This window comes from Vidua macroura, chromosome 1 (assembly GCF_024509145.1).
Source record: "Vidua macroura isolate BioBank_ID:100142 chromosome 1, ASM2450914v1, whole genome shotgun sequence".
Taxonomy (NCBI): Eukaryota; Metazoa; Chordata; class Aves; order Passeriformes; family Viduidae; genus Vidua; species Vidua macroura.
This window is the reverse complement of record NC_071571.1, coordinates 20,130,711-20,152,381: the sequence shown is the minus strand read 5'-3', so window position 1 is coordinate 20,152,381 and position 21,671 is coordinate 20,130,711. Positions and strand designations below refer to the sequence as shown.

Below are 21,671 nucleotides of genomic sequence, written 5' to 3'. Positions count from 1 at the left end.
GACCAACAGTACTTTTTATTTTTAAAATTTCTGCACTGAAGTGTTCAATAAGTGTCAGAGTTATTGTCCCACGTAACTTTTAAAATTGAGCAGAGCTAACAACATATATCCTCTTCCACTGTACATTTTTTTTCACACTCTAGAAAGAAATCCCCATCATTTCAGCCTTTCTGGATAGGTTTGCAGTGTTTGGATCCTGACGGCGGACTTTCCTGGAGTGATGGTTCTCCGGTGAGTGTTTCACCATCCCAGTTTCCTTCTGTTTTGACATTTTTCTGTTGGAGAAATTTCCATGACTGGTGTGTATAAAAAGTGTATAAGAATTTCCAAAAATGTCTATTTTGCAAATGGGTAATTCTGAATCATTATTCTTCATACTAGATTGGAAAAAAACAAAATAAAACCTGAGGTTATACCATCACAAAAGTGATAAGACAAAGGACTACTTTCAGCTACAGATATTATCCAAGTCACACATATATGAGAAAGGTCTCTCCTGACTATTGTTGGTTTCTGGTGATAAATTGCCATGTTCCTTTTTCCTGTTTTATTTATAATGTCATTTGATTCCAGTTTTTGTGGGACTTCTACAGTCTGTTAGATGCTGCATAAACTCAGAGCTTTCCTCTTGCAGTGTTTGTAATTACTTTAGTAGCTCACATTGGCTTCACAGACAGAGAAGGAGGAAAAGGAGTGTTTGGAAACGTTTGCTTTACTTCTCATTCCTTACAGAGTACAGTTTTTCCTCCTGTAGATTAAAATAAAAAGCACAGGGTTTTTTTTCTCTGTAGGTGAATTATAAAGCAAGAGACTATTTTTACGATACTGCATTTCAAGATTGTGGAGCAATCAGTGAAAACCCTTCCTTGTCATGGATTAAGGAGCACTGTGAATACAGTCATAACTGGATTTGTGAAATAAAGAAAGGTAGGTTACCTTTTACTCTAAACTCACCTTAGGAAGAAATTCAAGCTGAATCCATTCCATCATAACAGGAAGCTCTACAAGTAACATACTGGTAGAAAATTTTGTTGATTTCACAGGAATTTTGCACACAGAAAAGTAGGTCAAGACATATAAATATCTTCAGAATACAAGATTTCAGCTGTTAACCATACACTTTTTTTTTCATTATAAAAAGCACATTCCATGACAACCTTTAATAAAATTACACTTTTTATGTAATTGTGTAATAATATGATTAAAATAAAAAAATTATGAAAGAAAATATCATATATATATATATTTAATATTAAAAAAAAAAAGAAAATATGGTGAAAGCAATCCTAAGAGCTTACCTTGCAATATTCACTGCTCTGTACAAAAGCAAATTTTTGCCAAAACAGAAATTCTGTCTGAGGGAGGAAGAGAGGACTGCAATTCAAAGAAAAAAATATAAAAAGAAAAATATTATTTTGAATATCCATATCCTTTGTGAAGTGAAACTTCAATCCTCTGCTCAGATGTTGGTACACAACAGCACAATACTCACCTACTCTAAATTAAACAACACTACCAGCATCATAGAATCACTGTTTTTGTAAGATGACATGTAAAGACAAGCCTGTAACAACAGGCCTGCTGTAACAAAAAGATGGCAATGAAAGCTTCAAAATACTTTAATATAGTTTCACATCTTCATCACATACTAGTAGAAAAATCTCTACTTCCCTTTTTTCTCAGCTACTGTTGGGAAAAATATTCAGTGAAATTAGAGAGGAATAGCTATGTGTTGGGCTACATATTTTCCTTCCCACAGTAACAGCAATATTCCTTTGGTGGCTCCCTGGGCTCCTTCACACTAGCTTCAATTACTACTTTTCTAAAAAACATAATTTCTGTGCTGCTGAATTATTCAAAACAATTTTCTAACCAAGGCACATAGTCTCAGCTTCTCATACTTATAAAGTAATAATCATAGACCTCTATCTCAGAGAGATGTTGTGAAGATATTTTTCCTGTTAAGCTCCTTTGTGAGTTCTCACCTGCATAATCACCACAGCTAAAAATCATTAGCAAAGTGTCAATAGTAGCTGTTTACTGTTAATTAGTAGTAGCATATGAATGGCAGAAATTACAGCCTGAAGAAATTGCCATCATTAGTCAGCAGTGCATAATGGCATGCTGAAATCGACAGAATACTTCATACTTGCAGAGCAGATATATTAGGGTGTTTTTTTTTTTAAATCTTGTATCCATTTTCTTGTTTAGCTTGTAACCAACCATACAATGGATTATTTTTAAAAGCTGACCTTGTTTTTAACTCAAGCATATGTTCACACACTTAATAAAATGTAATTATACACAGAACAACACAAACATTGCAATAAATTCCTGTGAGAAAAAAACATGGAATCACAGAATGGTTTGAGTTGGAAAGGACCTTAAAGATCATCTAGTTCCCCAACCTTTGACCATGTTGCTCAGAGCCCCATACAGATGGCCTGGACATTTGTATAGGTGACATTTGTTTTACATTTTTATAGCTCTTGGCCTTACATGTCTAGAGAAACATTTCTCAAATATCACACTTCATGTGATAAGGAACTTTTTTGTTTAAATTTTTCAAAAAATGGTAATGTAATTCTTGTCAAAGCAGCTACACAGAAAAAAGTTTAACTAATAAATAAATACTAATAAAATGTTAATATAAATAATAAATATAAATTATAAATATATGTAAAAAAGCAAAACTTTGTTTAGTATTTGAATTTCTTGTTCAAATACCACACAATGTCTGTAAAGAATTGTTCAAAGTCTACCAATGTTGGAGTTTTTTCTCTATTTAGTGTTCTTTCAAAAACAAAGTCATTCAGAATAACTTCAGCCATCCCAGTTAGGCAATATTTAAGATGTTCAAGATGCACTTATCAAAAATCTACCAAGACAGAGATGTAGGCCTGCAATGCATCTTTTATTCCCCGAGCATCCATTCTTAACTTTGCACCGAAGAGACTATATAAATATATTCTGCATTGAATATGTAAAATGTGAAAAGTTAATAAACATTAAAATAATTTTCATTTATTGAACACTTATGTGTTCCAAACACAATGTTTGGGAAATATTTTACATCATCTTTTTTTATCCCATTTCATTACAGGGACACGCTTGAAACCAGAACCTCTGGGCCCTTCTACCAGTAAGCTTCTGTTTATTTTCACTTACCTAAAGGGTGATGCGATGTAACACCACCAGCTTTGTGTAAGAACTGAGACGAATGTAGAGATTTCTCTTCTGTGTTCCAGCATATGAAGTCACAGAAGATGGCTGGATTGTAAAAGGAGACAAACAATATTTTTTCAGCCCAGAAAAGACCTCTATGGATAAAGCCAGAACATTCTGCAAAAACCATCATGGAAATCTTGCTACTGTTGGAAATAATAGTGAAAGAAAATTTTTGTGGAAATACGTAAGAGGAGATTTTGTTATGTCATACACTACACGGCTCATATACCCTTTGTACATATCCTCTGCTTGTGAAGTACAGAAGAATGTGCTTGTTGCACAATATTACCACTTTTACCAAATATTACAACTACTAAAATTTTATTAGGATTAGGTTTAATTATTCTATGAAAAAATACTATGAAATGAATCTTCACTTTAGGAAAAAAAACATGTAAAATAATTTGATGTTTACTAGGATGGGTATATTCTTGTCCATTCTAGTCTGAATGGAGTTCTGAGCAAATACATAAGGAGCAATGAACAGGCAGGGTAGGTATATTCTCAGAGTTTTCTGACAGGGTGGCTGCCTCTACTCTGAATATCTTATTCTACAACACAGTGTTGCATAGATGTGAGGTAACTGCTAGCGTAGCTTGGATAGTCCTACCTGATGGTCATGTCGCTCTCCAAAACAGCTTTTCAAAGAAAGGCTTAGACTGGTCCAGGTTAGACTGATCATTCCAACAGTCCTTCATGGATTAGTTTTCCTGTACCATGTCCAAAGCACAGGAGGGGAATGCTGACAACTTAATAGCATGGATGGTACCTCAAACCTCAGCCATAATCCTGCTTGCTTTGCTAATACCAACACAGCCACACAATCACCTTTCTGAGCCACACTACTAGATGTTTGCTTTTATTGTGTGGGAAAGGATATGACAGGAGGAGAGCTCAGACAGTTTGAGGCACAAGAATTCCATAGCTGCTTACAACCAGGAAAGTATCAAAAATTTTATACTTAATGTTTTTCTCAAGTCTTCTATGACTTTTTCTTTTTAAAATGAGAACAGAACTTTAAAAGCTTTGATCATACCAGTAATTCAGCCAAAAATGGGAATGTATCAACAAAAATAATAATAAAGCAGAACTATAAGTTGTATGGTATCTCAGGTGACTGTGCACAATCATTTAAAGAATATGTATTCATTTTGTTGCTTCCATAGCACAATATTTACACCTTTTTTTATTAGATGACTAATAAATATTATAAAACACTAATTAAAATATTTTTATGTTTAGATCTTAAAAAATGGCAAATTGAACTCATATCTCATAGGATTAATCCAGAATGCTGATCAACAGTTCAGGTAGGTAAATAGACTACATCAAGATCCATAACAAGCAGTTGTAGGAGTATTGTACTGCCCAGAGTTCCTTCTGGAGGAACTACTGCAAAGGAGTTAAATGAAGATTCAGAGAGTGATAATGCTTGTTGAAATGTGTGCTCTCCCTTGGTTAAACTACACTGTACAAACACAGTTCTAAATGGAATTTTTGTATGCTATGAATATGTCGATAATATCTGTTAAAAATAAAGGTATTATTGTCTTTGACTTGATATGCAGGGATTTCATTATATAAGGTCTTTTAGTCCTAATGGAATCTTAATTTACAGAGATATTCAGCTGTAATTTTTCAAAAATATTTTTAGTATGTTAAGGAAGATTTTTCTCAACAGTTTCATGGACATTGTCTCAGCAACCATTACTGTTTTTCAGCTGGATGAGTGGAAGCCCAGTGCACTATTCAGCTTGGGCACAGGGTGAGCCCAACTTTGCACTAGCTCAAGAAAATTGTGTGGTTTTAAATAAAAAAGATGGTGAGTTACACAACTATGGCTTTTAAAGTGATTTTATGGCTGCTGCTCTTCCAATGTTTATTTAAAATCTCTTGTCAATTTTCACCCATTCTTTACCAGAAATCTTGAGAAACATTCATTATAAAGAATCATTGTTATATCTGAGTTTTTTTCAGGGGCGATATTATCCATAAAATTGGAGTGTAAGAAATTGATTTTAATGGGGAATGCAATGGCAATTTCGTCACTGATGTTTCAGCTTCACAAAGAAAATGTTCAATTCAAATCAACAGCAATTATTTTTTAAAATCATTATAATTAGTTAATAGTGAATTGAAAATATTTCCAAATAATAGAAAGTATTTGAATTTATAATAACAGTTTTATATTTTTTTTTAATAATTAGATAATATTTTTAGTAGTAAGAGAATAGTTAGCAAAAGAATAGAACGTATACAGAGTTTCACATTCTATAGTGCTTTCACTGATTAGGCATTACTTGACACTTGCATCTTTCAGTGCAACAGAGTTGTTTGGGAAGGTTTCACTGAGAGGCCATCTCATCTGGCCACCTCCCCCAGTCACAGCAGGACCAAAGTGCCTCTGTATACAGAGACAATGGGAGGCAGAATTGAGCTAATGCAGGTTATCCCACATTCCCAGGAAGATTGCTTCTGAACTTCAGAAATTAGTTCACTTTCCCACAAATTTCAATCTTATTCAGTGTCTTAGTCCCTAAACTTTAATTGATTTCAGGCTTGTGGAATGATGTCAACTGTGGTTTTTCCAATGGCTATATCTGTGAGAGGCACAGAAGTTTTATAAATGCAACCTTTCCTTCAGTAGTACCTTCAGCTCCTGGAGGATGTCCTGCAGATTGGATTTTATTTAAAAATCAGGTATGATACTTTCATCTAAGCACAATGATATTACTGTTTGGGAAGGTACTTAAAGATATACCAGAGGCCTTTTGTCAGTTGACAGTTTTGTCAGTTGCATTAAAAAACGAACCCATTGGCTAATTACTGCAAAATGGTGGTTTTACAGATGTTTGTTTTCTTGAGAAGCGGTCACCTGAGGCAAACTGGGAAAACTTTACATTTATTACAAAATATTACATTGTATATATATTTCAAAGAACTCGATTAATCTGAAAGCCCTGGGCGTAGCACAAAATCAGTCATTTGAGATGGAACAAATCAGAAATAAGGCAAAGTTTTTCTGAGCAGGCTTCAATGCAATGCTTGCCTCTTCCCAAAAGGGACAAACTTGATGTGCTTAATAAGCAAGGGTTCTCTTTTCTAATATATACAACATTGTTATGAAGGCACCCACAGATATCACACCAGGTGAGTTGATGCCAGGTTACAGTAATCAAAATTATTATTTTCCACAAACCTTGCAAGATAATTCTCTGACTGTGCTACTGGCATGACACAGAGCAGAGGGTGAGCTGCAAACATGGAGAGGGCACATGAGGCACACTGGTAATTATCAGAACATTTGAGGGTGAATATGTATTGGTAATGTGACGGCTACACCGTTTTTAAGAAATTAGTCATACTCTTCCATTAATAAGAGAGCTGTATAATGAAGAAGGCTGAATAGACACAAGAATACACTGACCACAGACACTAGGTCAAAAAGGGTTTTCAGGAAGTTCCAGCAATTCCACACCTGGGCTGGGTATTTCCTACAGAGTTATTTAGCACTTTTACTTGTGGTGGTGTATGGCTTCTCAAAATCTCTGAGTTAGTTAAAACATTAGTTTCTCATCAGACTCCTACTGTGGTTTGTAAATAGCTATTTGAGTTTTGTTGTAACTTTCTCAATACCTTGCAGGAAGACAGAGAGCAAATTTAAAACTTGTAAATGGTTTTGACTTGGCTACAGATCCAAATTAACTGAATAAATATTTTTGGGGTGTGAATTAGGCTGATTTTTACTTAAACTAGTGTAATTCATACTTAAATTCTTTGTCCGGTCACTCTAACAGTCTATACTTATTTTTCCCTAGTGTTACAAATTTTTTGGCTCTGGCTATGATTACTGGAGTACTGGGAGAAGAGTATGCATGAGCCTTGGAGGAAACTTGGCAAGCATACCTAATGAACAAGTTCAAGGTATAGTGCAACAGCCCCTTAGGTAACAGAGAGCCTTTTCTCTTTATACAGTGGACATTTCCTGCAAAGAAGGCAAGTGTCAGTATGTAAATATATGCTTTTTATAATCTGTATATTCAAATTATGATTATATGGCCATGGCATGAAATGTTTTTAGAACTGAACAATCTGTTTGGGGCATGCTAGTGATGCTAAGGATTGCTTCCTCATGTTACATGCAAAGTGTCTTACATTATTTATAGGCATGAATTAGGATGAAATTAAAAATCTTAATCTGGCATTTATAGCTTTAGGCACAGAGAAAAAACCAGAATGCATGGTCTGTTTTTGCCAGAAATAGAATGGGATATGCTTCTATACCTCTGCCTAAATTCTGCAACTTAATTTAGTAGAATGTCAGAGAAAGGCGTATTGTCACTTTGCTGTGTTTCCTGGCTTCCATTTGCAGCTGTACATATTTCCATCAGTCAAGTGGCTCATCCTGACTGCTGAAATAAGTGAACTCTTTAGATATCATGGTGGTCAGACAGGCTTTTTTTTTTTTTTCCTCTTTCCAATCTTGCTTCATTGTTCCCAAATACTTTGACTCTTTGAGATTTTTCATGGGCAAGGTCTTGGCATAACCTTGAAATAATGAACTCAGGTAAATTTCTGATCAAATACAATTAAGATGTTTTTATAAGACTTTAATGAGAAAAAACAGTTAAGTATTTGTTTATGAGTTGATGTTTTGACTGATCACATGACACATTAATTTTCTCCTCTATTGGCTTTTAATTCTAGCTTTTCTCACTTACCATTTGAAGGATGTTTCAAATGATCTTTGGATTGGCTTGAATGATATGCTCAGTGAACTCAACTTTGTTTGGTCGGACGGAAGTGCTGTCTCATATACAAACTGGGCTAAAGGTTCCCCAAAACTTGTAGAACCTATTTTGTATGACAGTCTGCATCCAGAAGACGGCCTAAATCGGCAACAGGTAAATATTAGTTAGTGTTTACCATCAAGTTTAAATCTGAGGAGCAATGCCACTCCCAGTAAGCAGCTCACTTCACTACAGACCTTGCCCCAGCCTTCTCCATTGTTTGGTCATCTATCTTTACACTGGGACTAGACAGAAAACCTTTCAATGTTTGGGTATTCTAGCTATTTCAGAGCATAAAATGGCATTGTTGTAATTTTGTCTAAGTATTTGGCAAAATTGCAGCAATGGACAGATTGAATAAAAGATTGGTTATTGAATAAAGCTTTCTTTTTCATAGTAAATTGTTAATTTTTCAGAGAATATAAATGCAACATTGGAATTTTATAAGTCAACACACAATTACTTTCATGTCTGTGAAGGAAGGAGAAGAGGATGCAAGAGGAAAGAGTTCAGCATTTTAACTTTTTCCCTTTTTAAAATTGTAATTGAATTACTAAGGGCCAGTAGATGTCAACTACTTTCTAAGCCCATCAAACCCTCTCACTGCTAGCACTTAAATTAAACCTCATAATGCTGTAAATAAAATAGGATTCTACATAACCATACGAATACAGATTGATTTGCACACCCACATTGCCTAACTTCTATTTATTTCTATATCTTGCTTTCCAAATTTGCCCTTTACAATATGTCATTCCACTAATTGTCCATTCTCCCATAGTTTTTGTATCCATACCTTTAGAGAAGTCAGGGATCTGGACAACCAGCTTAATATACACCTGAGACAATTCATGTTGCTCTTTCCCACGTAAACATTGGTCAAGGCATGCAGGAACACATAAATGACACTGCACAAACCATAGCTCCACTGCAACTCTAATAACATTCGGAAATACCAAGCAGGGAAAAAAAAAAACAAAAGGGTAAAGGTACATCCTACTTTTCTCCTTCACCTTCAAGACACTAACAGCTCTCTCCTTCAGAGGATCCTTTTCAAAGGCCCAACAATTACTCCATGGAAGAGCTTAGCAGAGGAGATTGCAGCTTGTAATAAACTTGACATTTCAGCTTCTTAAACTGATCTCGTGTAGCTGAAAGAGAAATTCTAATAACTAGAGCTGATGAGAGCTCTGCCAAGGACTGCAATCTAGGTGATTTTGTCAAGAATCAGCACTATTTATAGCTGTCTTTGCAAGTGAAATACAAAGCACTACTTCCATTTCATTCTTATTCAAAACCTTACTGATAGTCACTCATTAGTTGGGATAGAGAATGTGGAAGAAATTTCTTGAAAAGAATAACATCTTTTAAACTATTTCTCCTGGAAAATAACTAAATGAACAAGCAGGCTGAGCTGAAGAGGGTACGACAGGGGAATTGGCCACCACAAGGGAGGTCAGGAAGGACAGAGAAGGATGAATAAAAGGTATTTCTAGAGTTGTAACACACCCTACATCATCAGTACTAAAAAAAAATCCAAACCTGAAACTATTCAGTTATAGTACTCTGTTTTATAACTTCTAATATGCATATATATTCTTTTCCTTATTTCCAACAGTTTGACTGTGTTTCTCTGAAGAGAGGTCCTGCTGATGACACAGGAAAATGGAATAATGAGGAGTGTTTTAAGTACAGAGGGTATATATGCCAGAAGGATAGTGGTGAGCTCTGTATTGTTAATCTTGAAAATTATAACATAAGGATTAAACAAATTTTCTTGTTTAACATACCTTATTTGAGTTTAGTTTTGGTTTTGTTTCATTTTGTTTTGGTTTTTAGGTAAAGGATCAGTAAAATCTAAGGGCCATCCTGCCTCCCAGTGTTACTTAGCAATGTTTTTCAGAAAACATAGCAGAATATAGAAAAAGAAAATGATTTTATTTTTAAAGGTGTAATTTAACAGATGAAGCCCAAAACCATTTTAATTACATATATTCATAATGATCTATAGGGTATCAAAAGTATTAAGATTAACACTTACCCATATAAACCTGATAGTCATTATGCTGCAAAGAGTATTTTAAAGGCAGGCAGGACAGGTGTGTTATTTTTGAATGATGGAGTAAATTCACCTCTGCAATGTAAAATACTGTGCATTTACTGATTCAAAATTGTTAGAGGTTGAAAATATATTTCTTTTATCAGAACTGTTGTTTTGAAGATATATTTAATTATAAACAGCTAAGAAGAGCCATTCCATTAGTAATTTTATATTAGGTTTGTAAATAATGATGTTACTCAATTGCTCAAGTCAAATATGTGACTCCAGATTTAACTGCTCATGGGACTTTTTTTCCCTTTTCCTACAGATCCTGAACTTTTTAAATCACCAGCAACAGTGCTGGACTTTGCTTTTGACCCTTCTAGTGGGATTAGCTATTCTGTCACCCATTCCAAAATGAATTGGGAGGAAGCACACCAAAACTGCAACAACAATGCCTCAGAACTGGCCAGCATTTTAGACCCATATAGCCAAGCACTGTTGTTCCTACTTGCAGAGGAATGTGGAGAACCTCTGTGGATTGGTCTTAACAGCAACATGGTAAGAACAAAGGCATTGCATACACACAGTCAGGCTGACACAGAACCTGATTTTCCTTTATGCTCTCATCTTGATGCCCATTGGGATTGCTGCCAGTGTAGTGCTGAAAACAGCATGTTAGATCAATGTAACAGCCACTGGAACTATTCAAATAAGACTCATACAGTAGAGATTTCCTTTAGCACAAGGAAATGTTCCTGTAAAACAGCGTAGTGTGTTGTTTGGAGTAGTTTAAAGTATCTTGGATATAAATTTTAAAATTTCCTACATTTTGAGTTGATTTTAATCTAAAAGTGATTCCAGGCACAATGTACATCCTGCCCTCCTGCCATGTGTTTATGTACTTCAGTGATCAGTGACAAGGTATCAGAGGTCACATACCTGACACCTGAGGGGGAATGATTTTTATGTGTGTGTTTATGTTCACACATTTTACTAGAGTGTTCTTATTTATGGTAGCAATACCAAACTAGAGCGGTGAGCAGAAATTGGGGTAAATACTAGTAAAGGGGCTATATTATATGGTACATATTGACCATGGCTGTATTTTTTTTTTTTAATTTGAAAATGCAATTGGTGTAACTGCTCCCATTAGAAGTTAGAATATTATGGAAAAATAATCCTTTCTGTTTGTGAGATGTCTACATCAGTTGTATGACAGGAGAAGGTGAACATTTGGATGGTAGGTGTGTTTTGACATGCTACGCTCTTCATCATGAATCACAGTCACGACAATTACAACAAAAGCAATGGTGATCAGAGCTGCTTAAGAGCACTCCCACACACACTCCCATTCTCCATGCAGATGTTTGGGTGGTCATACCAGCATGGTATCTTATCTGACTCCTAGTTTTATGTCTTTTCTCATGCTCCCCCCTTTTTTCCCCTCCCATTTCCTAATGCTTGAAAGAATTAATGTTCTGAATTAATGTTAGATATTTTTTGGAGGCATTCACATTTGTGGATGACAGACACTATATTTTAGTCAGTTTAGTCAGTTAGCACTTACAAGCTAAGAAGAGGCACTAGTAAGCAGATGATTCTACAGAGGTTATGTGAGAGTCCTCTTGAGGATCCTGTATAGTAGCTGTGTCACTGTAAGCAAATGTGAAATTACCATATAGATTTTCTTTCCAGACCAATGGCAAGTATCAATGGATTGACAGGTGGAGTTTAGTTTACAGCAAGTGGGCCAGTGGAGAACCAAAGCAGACACTAGCATGTGTCTACCTAGACACTGATGGCACCTGGAAGACAGCTTCTTGCGAGGAAAAATTCTTTTCTGTCTGTAAAAAATCAGATGGTGAGTAACTCCATGCATGCATCTTGACTAGAGGCTGTGAAGTGCAATAAGCCACTGGAAAAATACTTCATTAATACACCAGTATACAGGAAGACAGGATTACCTAACTAGTTCTAAATACTGACATGAATTCTTTCCAAAAGTTAATTGATTCATAGTAATTACCAAAAGCCTAAGAACCAAAGGATTGAATATTCACTTTTTAAACTATTCATCCTATTAGGAAAAGTAATTCACTTGCTATAAGTTCTGTTTTTATTAGGCATTATAGGAAATTCTGTATCCAGTTTGGGGTACCAAAGTTTGAAAAGCTTCTCTGTCAACTTGGGTTTTCAGATCATGAGATAACAATAATTTAAAGAAAAGATTGGAGTTGGACAAAAGACTAAGAAACCAAAGACTACAAGAAACCATACTATCAATACTAAATATTAAAAAATGAGTCTTACAGGATGGAATTTAATTTTTCTATGTATCTGATATGAGTTGGAAAGGGGTAACAGATTTAAATACAGCAAGGAAAACCTTCTAATTTTATCTGTACAAAAGTCTTTAATAAATACTCTGGAGAGATCAGCAAATCACCATCACTACAGCTTGCTAAGAACAGACAGGACTAATATCTGTCAAAAACAATAGATCAGCTTCATGTCACCTGTGAGCACAAAGATGAAGTAAATAACCCCTTGGAAAGCCTTCCAATCACAATCTTGTGATTTATTTTATATGGAAATAAGTATAAATATTATTTCAAAATTTAGCTATATTCTTGAATTTTTCAATTTTATGGAAGATCTTGAATCATTAGCAAATTTAAATCACATGGCATATTATGTTCTAAGATGTTTTAATATGACAAAAACCCCTCAAAAATCATATATAATGTCTCTTTTCACTTTATGATGTTGGAAATCTCATTTGAGAGGTAAGTATTCCTTGGGGGAAAGCAACAGACTGTAGAGGACTTACAGGAAGAAAAGGTAACTTGGCAGAATACATAATTTACATACCATCTGCATTTATCTACCCATCCAATATCTTCCTATTATATCAGTCACTATGGAATGTATTCAGGATGCAGTTTAATAAAAAGTCCTGCAAGCTGTGCTTAGTTATACCAACACTTTCATTCACAATCACAGTTTCTACTCTAAGGTTTTATAAGGTTTTGATACGGTCAAGTCACATTGATAGATAAATATGAAGGAAAATATTGTCTCAAACAGAAAGTCAGAACCATATTAAAGCTCTTCTTAGAAAAGGCCTCATTTCCTCTAAGATTACAAACCTAACATAGTAATTTAGTTTTGTCGTACTAGTATAATGGGAAAAATAAGTAATATAAAATAGCTGGACTCCAACTACCTGATCTCTTATCAGTAATGGCCCCTACTGAACCCCCACAACTTCCTGGAAAATGCCCTGAATCAAGAGGACACAAATCTTGGATACCTTTCTCTGGCCACTGCTATTACTTTGAGGCCTCCAAGAAAAGAAGTTGGTCTCAAGCTCATGAGGAATGTGCCCAACTAGGTAAGTGTTTAGTCTTAGAAAGATTGATGATGTAATTAAATACATAAAATAATGGATAATATTGCTAAGTAAACCTCAAATTGCTTTAAAACTTCACATTTAATGCTTTTTTCGGTTGATTTTCTGAGCATGCTTTTACACAATAAACATAACCTTTGTCAGAGGCAGCAGCATCTCATATCTGAAATATCAGGTGAAATATGAGTACCTCAAAAACCAAACATTAAATTCCTACTAGTTTTATGGCAAAAAAAAAAAAAAGGTAGAGAAATAAACACTTTTACAGACCCACTAAGGCACAGGCTGCAGGATTGGCTTGCTCTTCCCCAAGCAAAAGGGACTCCACATGCAGCACAATCTGGGAGACACAAAGTCATAGGATAGTTGTGTTAGTTCCACAACACAGTTCATTAAGTGGATCTCAGTGGCTGGACAACAAATGAGATGGAGGAGCTGTTTATATTTCATGAACCAGTAAAACACACTGGTTGGGTGTGCTCACCTGCTCTGGAACAGCCCCATGCTGCCCCCATGAAAAGAAGAGCAGTACCTTCATCAGGGAAGGAAAAGACACTTTGCTCCAAATTTCTGAGAGCTGGTGCAATGCAACACATATTTCAGTGTGAGTAATAATAAGAAACATCCTATGCATTTCTAAAGGCACTTCCTCATATATCTGAAAACATTGACCTGTAACTGAGTAAACAGAAAAAAAGCTTTGTAAAGTCATTTTGCTCAACAGCTGTACAACAACAGCTGTACAACAATTCCTGGAGTGGTTTTGTAGAAAGATAAATCACATAACTACTACAAAAAGTAAACATTACACTAATAACCAGGATGAGAGGTTAAAATTGGACACTGCTCTGTGTTCTAAATTCCTACACTTTTGCCTGCTTGTTTCCCACTGGCCAGGCCAGGAAAGTGGTCATTTCCTTGTGTTCCCAACACAGCTTTGTGTATTTGCAATGCCAAGGCATATGACAACTATAAATCAACTTCTGGACGTCTTCTGGACTGCAACCTCCATCTGCTGACACATCCTACCTAACCTGTTATCATCAGGCACTGCCAAAACTGCTGCCCAGCCACCAATGAGGGACAGAGCTGTAGTGGCAAGAGGCATGGTGGTGACTACATCACATGTACCTGTTTCAGCTTACTAACACCACAATCTGGGATGTGGTCAGGCCTGTCCAAAAAGTATTGCAGGAGAGCAATTTTTCTTCTCTAAAATAGCAAAGACTAAAAAAAATCCAGAAAATTTCAGAAAATCCATATCTTTGTGCAGATTTGCATCCATACAACACACAGTGATGCTGAAAAAAATACCATACAGTGATATGATACCCACGATAAGACTAGTGAACAATATAGAAGAGTTGGTGTCTTTTATATACTTTTGCATATCTTTTATGTGTTTATTGACTTGAGCTCTAAGAAAATGACCCACTGTGATGTGCTCCTTAATATTTTTTCAGGTGCTGATTTGGTATCAGTAGGAGACTATAGTGAAACAAAGTTTCTGTCAGAAACCGTTAAGATACTCCATGGAAAATCACTGAACTTTTGGGTAGGGCTAAAGAAAAGTGACAGAGGTAATATCTTTTATCATGTTGCCCTATCAAATGAAATTACACGTTATGTTAAAAAGAAATCAACTTTGTACACTTGAAAGTACATCTATATATATATAAATTACACAAAGTTTATTTCAAAATATGCCTAAATGTGCTTAAAATTATATTTGAAACATTTAACTAGCTATTCATGTTATACATTTTTGTTTTCTCCATTACAACTCATTCTATTTGTCTAGACCCATGTATTTTATACATAAATGTTAATTTTTAACATTAGGACAGTGGGTATGGACAGATAAATCTGCAATGGATTTTGTCAACTGGCAATTGGGAGAACCATCAAACCAAAGGCTTAAAGACTGTGGAGAGCTATGTGCATTGTCTGGCTCCTGGAATGCCAACCTCTGTTCTTTCAAAAAAGGATATATCTGTAAAAAAATTAAAAGTAAGTAGTGTTTTTAGTATGTTAAGGCTAATAATGTCTAATAATGTATTTTCAGTGTACAACACAGAAATGTAAAATACTCTGTGTGCAAAACCAATTGACTCTAATGGCTGCCTGAATTCTGAGAAGCCCCATATGGCTTCCAACTGCCTTCTCAAAAGGCTGAATCTCCCCTACTTCCTCTGAGCAGCCATCATAAATACTTCAGGCCCCTGAGTTTAGCTGAAAGTTAAGCTCAAAAGCAACATTTTGTCTAATTATAGCTGAATGTAATCTCAAACAAAATCTTGTTCTGATGAGTGCAATGCAAACTGCCTTGTATAAATGCTGGAATTGGTGATTCCTTTCCTCACTGACCACTGATCTGATGGATTACAGGAATACCATGGCAAACATTCTTGTGGCACTCTTTACAATATGATAGAATCATGATTTATAAAATACTGGTAGTATCCTGATAGAAAAATTATCATCTGTAAGAAAATGCATAAATTAGATTACCAACTGAGATTAAATCAAAGTAGTGCAGAACACAGACATTTTGTTTGGTTAAACTTCATATTTCTGTTCACCTTTGTACCTGCTAAATTCAGGAAGAGCAATTGCCATAGGAACCACATCCACATGGAATGGTTGTCTCTCACAGAAGGGGCTACATCAATAGAAAAGTCTTTTCAGCTCAAGTAAAATGCTCATGATGCACTGATAACACTCAAGACCTCCTTTCAGGAAACACCTTAAAATGACTAAGGATACTGTGGGGAGATTCTCAGAAATAAACATTTTTGAAATAACAGAAATCTGTCTCTACATGTTGTTTTGGGTATCATGACTGAGGAAGTCAGATGCCCTTAGGATGAAAGACCCAATCATCCTGCTAGAGTTTTACACATGCTTAGTTCCATCCATCTGGAAGAGTGGTTGTCACCAACACATGAATTCAGGGGGAATTGTCAGAAATACTGGTACTTAGGAACTTTGAAATTACTTTTTTTTTTTTTTTTTAATTTTTTTAAGCATTCAGAATAAACTTTTTTTTTTCATTTCAAAAGCTCCCGAAAACAAAGAAATGTCAACAGAAAACACAGGTAAGCATACTTTCTCTTAAGTAGAATAATAAGAGCATGCTAAAATAAAACAGGAATATAATTACATAATTTCACAGTATTTGTTTTGAGAGAGTTTGAAAATAAAAAGACCTTAAAGTTTTACTCTGTAACTCAATATAGGATATAGAGGTTATCCTGAAGTAAAAATTGATTTACTTTTATGTTTATATTTTTAATATTGGGCTTTGATCACATTTAATTCCATTTTGTTTGGTATTAGTAAAAAAAACCCAAAAAACCCAAAGCACATGTTGAACTGAAAATTTACATGCATATTAATTTTTTTTGCTTTCTTGTTATAGAAGTCTCATTTATTACTAGATTCTGGAATTTCTTAACCTCAGAGGTTATTTCATTGTATATCTTTACAGAAAAGAAAATGGAGAAAGTACTTTCTGCTGGCATCATTTGGCTGTTTGTTCTTCTAGCCCTTTCTATAGTTGGAGCTGGAAGTATAATTTATTTCTGGTTGAGGAGGAAAAGACAAAACTTGCCACATATTTCAACCAGAATGAGTGGATCAGAAGCAACTGTGGATATTCAAGTAAAAGACACACATTTAGACATGTAGTCTGACCAAATGCCCATGTGATTCAATTACCAAAAACCAGGGTATAAATCAGTGAAATCTTACCCCAGGTTTGTGTTTTCCTACCCAGACAATGGTCTTCTTCTCAAATACACATACATCTTTCAAAATTCCTTCCAAAGTGTTGTTTAGTCTGGGGAGTGTATATGTGTTTTTTATATAAATGGGCATGGCTGAAAAGATGGCTCCAGAGATGTTATGGGGAAAGTCTGACAGATATTTATGATGTGAAAATTACTTTATTTAGCTTAGTGTAATAATTTTCCCTTTTTACACACATGGGAAGTCATTATTCATTACTTTAAATTATTTTTCCCTGTGTGTTACTTCAGTGGTATCTAGGCTATGATGGGAATCACAGAATCACAGAATTAACTAGGCTGGAAAGACCTTTGAGATCATCAAGTCCAACCTATGAAACACTGCTCATTTCAGGTTTTCAGCTTCATAGTTTATGATACTATCTTTTCATTCATGTAAAAACTGTTATGATGCCTGCATCTGTGCATTAAGTATTATTTCTTAAAAAAAAAAAAAAAAAAAAAAAAAAGAAAATTGTGAAAAAATTGAGGAGGCTCATTTAATTTTACCAGTCTGAATTTTTGAATTACACCATTTCCTATGGCCTTGCACTATTCTAGTATTCTGCAAATACCTCTATTTTTCTGCAGTTCAGATTAATAATAAAGATAAAGCAGGAGATGATCTTTCCACTGGGTTTTATTTCAGTAATGATTCTTTTAGTATGCAGAGCTGCCCCTTTCTAAATCCAAGCATGTATAATAAATGGCTGTCCTATAGTGCATTCTGTAATTCTTTGGTGCAGAGATATAAAATCACTGACATACTTTTTGAAAATACATTCCTTCTTTTTTGTTGCGATTTCATTTGACAAGGTGCTGCCTAGACCCTTCTCAGCTTTTCTTCCATTGTACACAGTAGCAGGGCTTGCCTCAGGGGGCAGTTTATCATTCTGGGTATTTTAAGACTTGCATCACCCCTCCTGAGAAATGGAAACACCTTTCCCCAAGCCACAAGAGGACATGTGGCACTAACAGGCCTCACTGAAGGCCATATGGAGGAGCAGGACTAGAGCAGAGGGGCTTGGACCAAATGAATGTATTGGGCAACAGATTCCTTCTTTGTCCCTTCTGTCAGAATTTCTCACTCTACATGCTTATGGTCTCTGGCTGACAAAAAGAGACCACACTAAAAATCTCTGCAAGGGATAAAAATACCTGGAATAAGTGGAACAGGTTTCTGCAGCTGGACTTCTGTGTCTATGCCTGAGCAGCTTGAGAATACATTTGAATTACCTCTATTATTTACATTTCTTCTAGATATCTGTCAAGCAATAAAGGTTTCTAACTAAAAATGTTATTGATAGTTAGAATGGAAGTATCCCCTTCCTCTATGAATACTTATTTCAGATATTTTAACAAAGGCTATCTTGAAACATGGGTCACCTCTGGTAGCATTTCCTTTTGAGAGTTCAATTTTCCCCAGCACTCCTTTGCTGGATGGACACACATTATTCCGCACATTATTCTACACCTTTGGTTAAGCTGGTAAAAACTCTCATCAATCACAGAAACAGAAAGATACTTGAAGAATGTATAGCTTTCCTTTTCTTACTTAACCAAGTAAAGTCGTACATAAAAGACCTGGTTAAAGACAAACCAAACCAAATCAAACCACCAAAAAAACCCAAACACAAAACTCCCATCCACAGGTTGTTTAAAATAGACTTAAAAATTAAGTAAACCGTAAGTCTATTTTACAATTTATGTCATTTGAACACTGTAAAGCCCAGAGATAACAGCCTTCACATAATGGTTCCTTAAGTTACTATAGTAAGTCCTGTAATACTCCTTGCAATAAGGAAAGTCATTGCCATTTTCAGGAGGAAATAGGAAATAGCTGTGAGAGCTTTGCACAAAACTGTGCAAATGAGAAAAACAACACCTGCTTCCCATGGAGGTGACTAGAGATAAAACTGTTTCCTGGTAAGTACTACAGATATCTGGGAATACACGGTTCTGCTTGCCCTTTGCATGAGTCAGTAAGGCAAGCACTTTTCCTGGTCTACGTTTGTAAACGATACATGCTGCTGGTCCTACTGTATTTATGCCCAACTTAGGCATAAAAATAAGTTACCTTCCCCAAAAGAAAAAAGGAAACATACAACAGAAGAGACTATTTTTTTTAAAGGTATTTGTAAGTAAACTATAAAATTTGGGAGTTTGTAACAGAAGTATTCTGGTGACCAAATTCAGCACAGCCTGGGGCCCTCAAAGAAGCCTGGCTGGTATCACCACCACACAGGAAGCATGGAGAGCTCAACAGCCAGGCTGCTCTGCATACCAGCTCTATGTATTATCACATGAAAATAATTTGATATGTGTATATTTTTATGTCTAGCTACTCTATAGTTGGACTGAACATCATGACTGAACAAAAACTGGACAGGATCACAGGCTAGACATGAAGTATGTTGCTGATCCCCCTGCAAGGTACTGAGAGACCAGAGTCTGATCCAAAATGCCTCCTACAGAAAGACAGAGAGCACTGTAGTGAGAACAGCAGTGAAACTGAGTACAGTACAGTGGTGCTCACACCTGGGGACAGGAGCTGAGAGCCATAGCCCTGACCAGATCTGTTCACACCTGGTAGTCACTGTCATCATTGGCTGCTGTTTGCAGTGTGGGACAGCACTGCCAGGGCAAGGACACATCATTCAGCCTATGGTCTCTCAAACAACTGAACAGCCACTGGGAAAGAGATCAATGCATATGAGCACAGACTTTTCTGCATTTGTCATTTGGACCTGACAGTGGATATGAGTAAGACATTGCCCACACACCTCACATATTGCCCAGACACAGAAGAGGGCTGGGCTGCACTTGGTTAAACTCCACAAAACAAAAAAGGCCCTTACATCTTTTCATGCTTAATCCCAAATCCCAGTGTTTCTGCTCAAGTAGGTTGTTTGCATATTTCTCTTTTCTTTCCAAAAAGTCCTCTATACTTAAAATCACTGTCCTGTCAGTTCAGTGCTTGGAATAGGAAAAAAAATTGCCTATTGTGAATGCTGCTGTTTAAATTAGATTCAGAGAGGAGAAGACACCTCATCACTGATGTGTTTCATACTAATGTGTGTGAGGTGGGATTTTTCTTCTCATTTTCATAAATTATTTGGTGCCTGATTTTCCCTGGTTTTAATCATTACTACTTGCAATGACAACATAATCTCTTTCATATGTAGGCTCAGCTATATAAGGCGCCTGAAAGTGATGGATTTCATCTCACATAATGTAGATATCTAAAATGCTGCCTTATCTAGCTAAACTACTCACCCAAGGTCATCACTATGGTCAGCACAGAAGGATGCATATTAGGGTGCAATTACTTGATCTGGTCTAGAGACTGAAGAGAACACTAGACTCTCTCTGACACAAAGCCTAAAACAATTATCTCACAGTAAATGAGCTCTGCAGAATCCAGTTCTTAACTGATATCTTATGCAATTTTGTACAAAACACACTAATAGCTTTTAGCTGATTATATTCATCATCAATAGCTCCAGGCTATTCAGAAAACTGCTATCAAAACAATTCCTTGTAGATTTTTTTTCCCCTGGCTTGAAAATCATTACTTTTGGAAACAAAGCATATGTCAAACTAAAAAAATTCTGTTGATTTTATTTTCCATACTAATTCATAATGGAGACTGAACTGGTAGCATTTCTTAAGCACATGTTAAGAACACAGACAGAGGCTCCTACAAAATTACAAATAAAGTTCCAAGGCAAGCATCTGCCTTGGTACCTCCATAAACACGTCCTAAACTAGTGCCAGGACAAGTGAAAAATCAGTGAAGTGTGTCTGCTCATAATCTTAATACAATCTCTGTGTTTAATGCACACTAAACTGTTTCCCTGAGCAGCTACTGATGTGGTCACACCAGTGAACCCTTGGGAAGGTTAAGTTGAGCTGAGCATCAGAAATGAGGGCTCTGCCACTTCTGTCTCCACTACTGATACATAGAGTAGAAAAACTGAGCATAAAAGTACTGCTCAGTCCCATACAGAGTGCTGCTGCTAAAAGTTCCCTCTCCTACTCTGCACAGACTGCCATAAAACCACTGCACTTACTTTGGGTATATTCTATTTCTCCCATCTATTTCCTTCTGTATCCATGATCTTGATGCTAAGCTGATAATTGCTGTTTACCAAGAATTGTTCAATTTTTAGTTCAGCTAAATCTGGACAGAATTTATTTTTAATTTCTGTAAGCCCCATTTCTGTTCACAATACCATCCTGTTCACACTGTCCTCATGCAATGTAGGAAACATTCCTGAATTATACAGCATTATTTTCCTAATGGTTTCAAATGATGCCATGTTCCACTGGTAAAAAGTGATCAGAAATGGCTCATTAAACTGTATTAACAAATAATCTTCAAACTGTTTGCACAAATACACAGATAC

At 35.8% G+C, this 21,671-nt stretch overlaps 1 protein-coding gene and 1 long non-coding RNA gene across 4 annotated transcripts in view; one reads left to right on the top strand and one right to left on the bottom strand.

The window, feature by feature from the left end:
• LOC128815344 (macrophage mannose receptor 1-like) overlaps positions 1 to 17,295 on the top strand; it is a 33,887-nt gene extending 16,592 nt beyond the window's left edge. Inside the window, exons 14-30 of the mRNA XM_053992025.1 lie at positions 144 to 231; positions 792 to 927; positions 3,104 to 3,142; positions 3,249 to 3,412; positions 4,471 to 4,538; positions 4,950 to 5,050; positions 5,786 to 5,928; positions 7,047 to 7,152; positions 7,936 to 8,132; positions 9,637 to 9,739; positions 10,388 to 10,620; positions 11,758 to 11,923; positions 13,304 to 13,456; positions 14,938 to 15,054; positions 15,317 to 15,484; positions 16,537 to 16,572; positions 16,965 to 17,295. Of these exons, the coding sequence (XP_053848000.1) occupies positions 144 to 231; positions 792 to 927; positions 3,104 to 3,142; positions 3,249 to 3,412; positions 4,471 to 4,538; positions 4,950 to 5,050; positions 5,786 to 5,928; positions 7,047 to 7,152; positions 7,936 to 8,132; positions 9,637 to 9,739; positions 10,388 to 10,620; positions 11,758 to 11,923; positions 13,304 to 13,456; positions 14,938 to 15,054; positions 15,317 to 15,484; positions 16,537 to 16,572; positions 16,965 to 17,164 (2,218 nt within the window). The 3' untranslated portion in view covers positions 17,165 to 17,295. The remainder of the gene's footprint in view (positions 1 to 143; positions 232 to 791; positions 928 to 3,103; positions 3,143 to 3,248; positions 3,413 to 4,470; positions 4,539 to 4,949; positions 5,051 to 5,785; positions 5,929 to 7,046; positions 7,153 to 7,935; positions 8,133 to 9,636; positions 9,740 to 10,387; positions 10,621 to 11,757; positions 11,924 to 13,303; positions 13,457 to 14,937; positions 15,055 to 15,316; positions 15,485 to 16,536; positions 16,573 to 16,964) is intronic.
• On the bottom strand, positions 308 to 5,989 carry LOC128815365 (uncharacterized). 3 transcript variants are annotated; one of them, XR_008439628.1, is made up of 6 exons: positions 5,879 to 5,989; positions 3,839 to 3,938; positions 3,169 to 3,270; positions 1,299 to 1,374; positions 955 to 1,015; positions 308 to 748 (listed from the first exon to the last, which is right to left on the bottom strand). It is a non-coding gene; the product is annotated as an uncharacterized LOC128815365 (long non-coding RNA). The 3 variants fall into 3 exon arrangements; XR_008439625.1 differs by lacking the exon at positions 955 to 1,015; XR_008439629.1 differs by lacking the exons at positions 955 to 1,015; positions 3,839 to 3,938.
• Positions 17,296 to 21,671: the final 4,376 nt, after the last annotated feature.